Source organism: Cryptomeria japonica, chromosome 4, assembly GCF_030272615.1.
Source record: "Cryptomeria japonica chromosome 4, Sugi_1.0, whole genome shotgun sequence".
Lineage (NCBI taxonomy): Eukaryota > Viridiplantae > Streptophyta > Pinopsida > Cupressales > Cupressaceae > Cryptomeria > Cryptomeria japonica.
The window spans coordinates 88,771,153-88,774,737 of NC_081408.1; the positions used below are offsets into that span (position 1 = coordinate 88,771,153).

The 3,585-nt window shown below is 33.4% G+C and overlaps 1 protein-coding gene across 1 annotated transcript; it reads right to left on the reverse strand.

The window, feature by feature from the left end:
- Positions 1-1,442: 1,442 nt before the first annotated feature.
- LOC131032913 (F-box/FBD/LRR-repeat protein At1g13570-like) lies at positions 1,443-2,034 on the reverse strand. The gene is made up of 2 exons (XM_059218851.1): positions 1,491-2,034; positions 1,443-1,447 (listed from the first exon to the last, which is right to left on the reverse strand). Exons 1-2 carry the CDS (start codon positions 2,032-2,034, stop codon positions 1,443-1,445), a joined length of 549 nt encoding a protein of 182 aa, XP_059074834.1.
- Between the last annotated feature and the right edge of the window lie 1,551 nt (positions 2,035-3,585).

The following is a 3,585-nucleotide window of genomic DNA, read 5'->3' on the forward strand; positions in this document are numbered from 1 at the left end:
AAAACATTAACCCCTAATCTAATGAGGGTTAGGATTTAATTATATTTAGTGTTCAATTTGGTTTACAATTAGGGTTTGATTTTGTTTTAGAAATAAAAAATACAAACAAATTACTAGAAATTACTACAGCAATAAAAACATAAATATTTTTACTCAAATGATCAACTGATCAACTGATCGAAAACAAAAGACATCACATCCTAAATAATAAAAAACCTATAATTATCTACTTCATGTAAATTATTATTTTTTAACCTCTCATGGAGTTCTCCTCATGCAAAAGGGGAGGAATTAATCTTATGCCAATAAATGCTGGAGAGAAAACATTCCAGAAATAGCTTTACAATTAGTCATCCTCTCCACAAAATAAATATTTATGTATAATAACACCATTCATCCTTCCAACTGTAATATCAAAACAAAAATACTTCAATGTATTTCCTTCCAACTGTAAAATTAACCCCAAAAATAATAAGCACAAACCCTAACTAAACACTCCGTCGATCTCCCAGATAAACCCTATCTTCCTCTTCACCGCAAGATTCCGTCTCACTCTCAGATGAAATTCACAAGATCGCAGTCGACGCATATCTTTTCGTTTGCAGTACACCGTGATAAGAAAACTTTGGTTTCTGTAGATGGTCGCTGAAGATTCCAAGCCAGATTGATAAATTCCTGAGCACGAACGCCATTGAATCCTTTCTTTCGGGAAATTAATAATGTTTTCAAAATTCCAAAAAGACAGGAAAGTAGATGCACAGGGTGATGAAAGTAGGTTATGTTCAAATGAACCCACTTTAGATTCTCCAGCGGTAAAATTGCCTCATCATCAAGCCGAAAGAAGTCTGTCTGCATTGCACCATCAGATCAAAGAAAGAATATCAATACTTTTGAGAGATTGAGTCAAAATTAGTAAATAAATATACAAGACAATACAATTCTAATTAAAGATTCAAATGGAGTATTATAACCCTAACAAATAATAGACGAAAAGTACATAAAAGTCTGTAAATGGAGAATAGTACAGTATTCTTAATGCCTTGACTAGAAATGCTACACTGGAAGCGGTTGTCAGTTTGTCACACTCACGCTTTTGTTTGGAAAATTAGATATACTAAATTTGATATAAAATAATCCATTAGAACTTACATCCGAGCATTGACCCTTGTGTACACACATATGTTCCAAGTCTGGAAATTCTTTGAGAATCTTTACATCGCGCCAAAAAATGCCGTTCAAAAAGGTAATTCTTCTAAGAGTTCTTAGAGCTGTAAATGATTCAAGTCCTGCATTTGTACACAGGCTTAAACATGCTGGCAAATCCAATTTCGTCTCGGTGTTATCAAGCAATAATGTAAGACTTGTTAATCGCGGACAACTTGCTGTTATTGCTTTGATTTTAGAGGAGATAGACAGAGCAATAAAACTCTTTGAACATATCTTTAATCTTTCAAGTCCATTGCAGTTACTAAGGATTAAGGTTTCCAAACCTGGACATAATTGCAACATGAGCTCAACGATCTTGTCATTCAGATCAACATTACAAAGATCCAATGTTGTCAGGTCGGCCAAGCCACCAAAACCGTCTGGTAGATTTGTCAGCAGAAAATTCTTTAAAGCCAAAGTTCTGAGATTTTGACATAAAAATATGGCTGCCGGAACTTCATAAATTTCTGAAACCTTCTCTACAATCTTAATCTCTTGCACGCCTTTAAGAGCAGCGCGATGAATCCAATCAGAAATCTTGTCACTTGAACAGCAGAATCGAACATTGTTAAGCTCGAAAACTTCAAGCGGACCAGAATGACGCTCAAAAATAAGATCTATTATATTTTGGATTTCAGTAGGGCTACGCGATGAAGAAAAGAAATCCTCTGGAAATTTTAGATTTTTTGCAAATGTCCAGCAAAATTTCCATCCTTTTGAGACAAGTGAACAATGAACTGCTTGTTTGAAAGGAATTTTACTGAGAATGAGGGGCAGAATGCAATCTGGCAAGTCGTCTAAGGTTAATCGACTTCTTTTGCGAGCCATAGCGAAGCGCAGTATGCTCAAACCCTAACGCGTGAAAAAATATGTGTGAGAGATTAGGGCATTGAGAAATCACTGGGACCCTAAATATTTATAGCAGTTTAAACAAATAAAGAAAAGCAGCTCAAAGCCGAGGCGTGCAGCGTGAAGTATTAAAAGTGTTCCACAATCGTATATTGCCAACTCAGTTTCATTTACGCATTTACCGCTATTGTGCGGGAATCAACTTTCATTTAAGCATTTATCGTTGTTTCATCTTCCCACGCACTTTGCACGATTTTCAACATTTTTTTTGGGACGTCTAAATTCCACCTGTCACACAGGTGTAATATGTTTTTGACTTTTTTTAATTTAATTTTTAGAATGCACCAAAATATCATTATCTTTTATTTATTATAAATAAATTATAATTTTGAGCAATGTGTTTTCAACTTTTTTTCAAATTCTATATTTAAGAATTGTAATGAATAATTTTGACTCTTGTTTAGCATGATGGGCTGGGGCTTCTTTAGGATTCAGATGTAGGTAAGAGTGGTTATGGTTGCTTGAGTTTGTTGGGGTGTTTGACCATTCTATTAAAAAATAAAATTAACAATATATTTTTTAATATTAAGTTTTATGTCAAATTTTTACATTATAGTATTTACCAAATTAAAAGTATTTTGTTTAGAGATATTATAATGTAGTATCATTTTGTTTTTAATTGTGTTTATATTGAATGGGGGTTTAGAAACATAAAAATATTGATAATAACATTATTTGTTTTAAAGTTGGATCTATTCCTACTTCACCATACACCTTTTTATGTATCTGTATACACATATAAAAATTGGCTATGAGCGATTATATAAATAATTTATATTTATTTAATGTTTATTCTTCTATTAAATAGTTAATTTGAAAAGATTAATTTATTCAATTCTTTTTTACTAAGGATCAGAATCTGACCATAAAGCTCAAAGGGATCTTTTGGATTGCATACCTTCTATCTTGGATGCTGACCAGAATTCCTATATTACTGCTATCCCTACTAATGATGAGATTTTGAAGGATGTCAATTCTTTTGATGGTAATAAAGCCCCGGGTCCAGATGGCTACCCTATGTTTTTTTTTCAAATGTATTGGCATATTGTTGGAAGGGAGGTGTCCAGTGTGGTGAAAGAATTCTTTGGTGCCAGGAGAATTCTAAGAGAATTGAATGGTACTTTCGTTGCTCTTATTCCTAAGAAGATGGGGGTTGTCTCCATGGATCCTTTTAGACCTATAAGTCTATGTAACTCCCAATACAAGATCATCTCTAAACTCTTGACTTATTGGAAATCTTGTTGAGAAGGGAGAGTTTAGAGGTCTTAAACCTCCATCTGTAGACCAAGTGTACTCTCATCAGCAATTTGTGGATGATTCAATTATTATGGGTAATTCTTCTATAAAAGATTCTAGAAGCCTAAAGAAAGCTTTGGATAGATATGGGAGTGCAACTGGTCAACTGATTAATTGGTCTAAAAGTTTTGTTTATTTCATAAATACTCCAGAGAGAAGACATACAAAGATTAG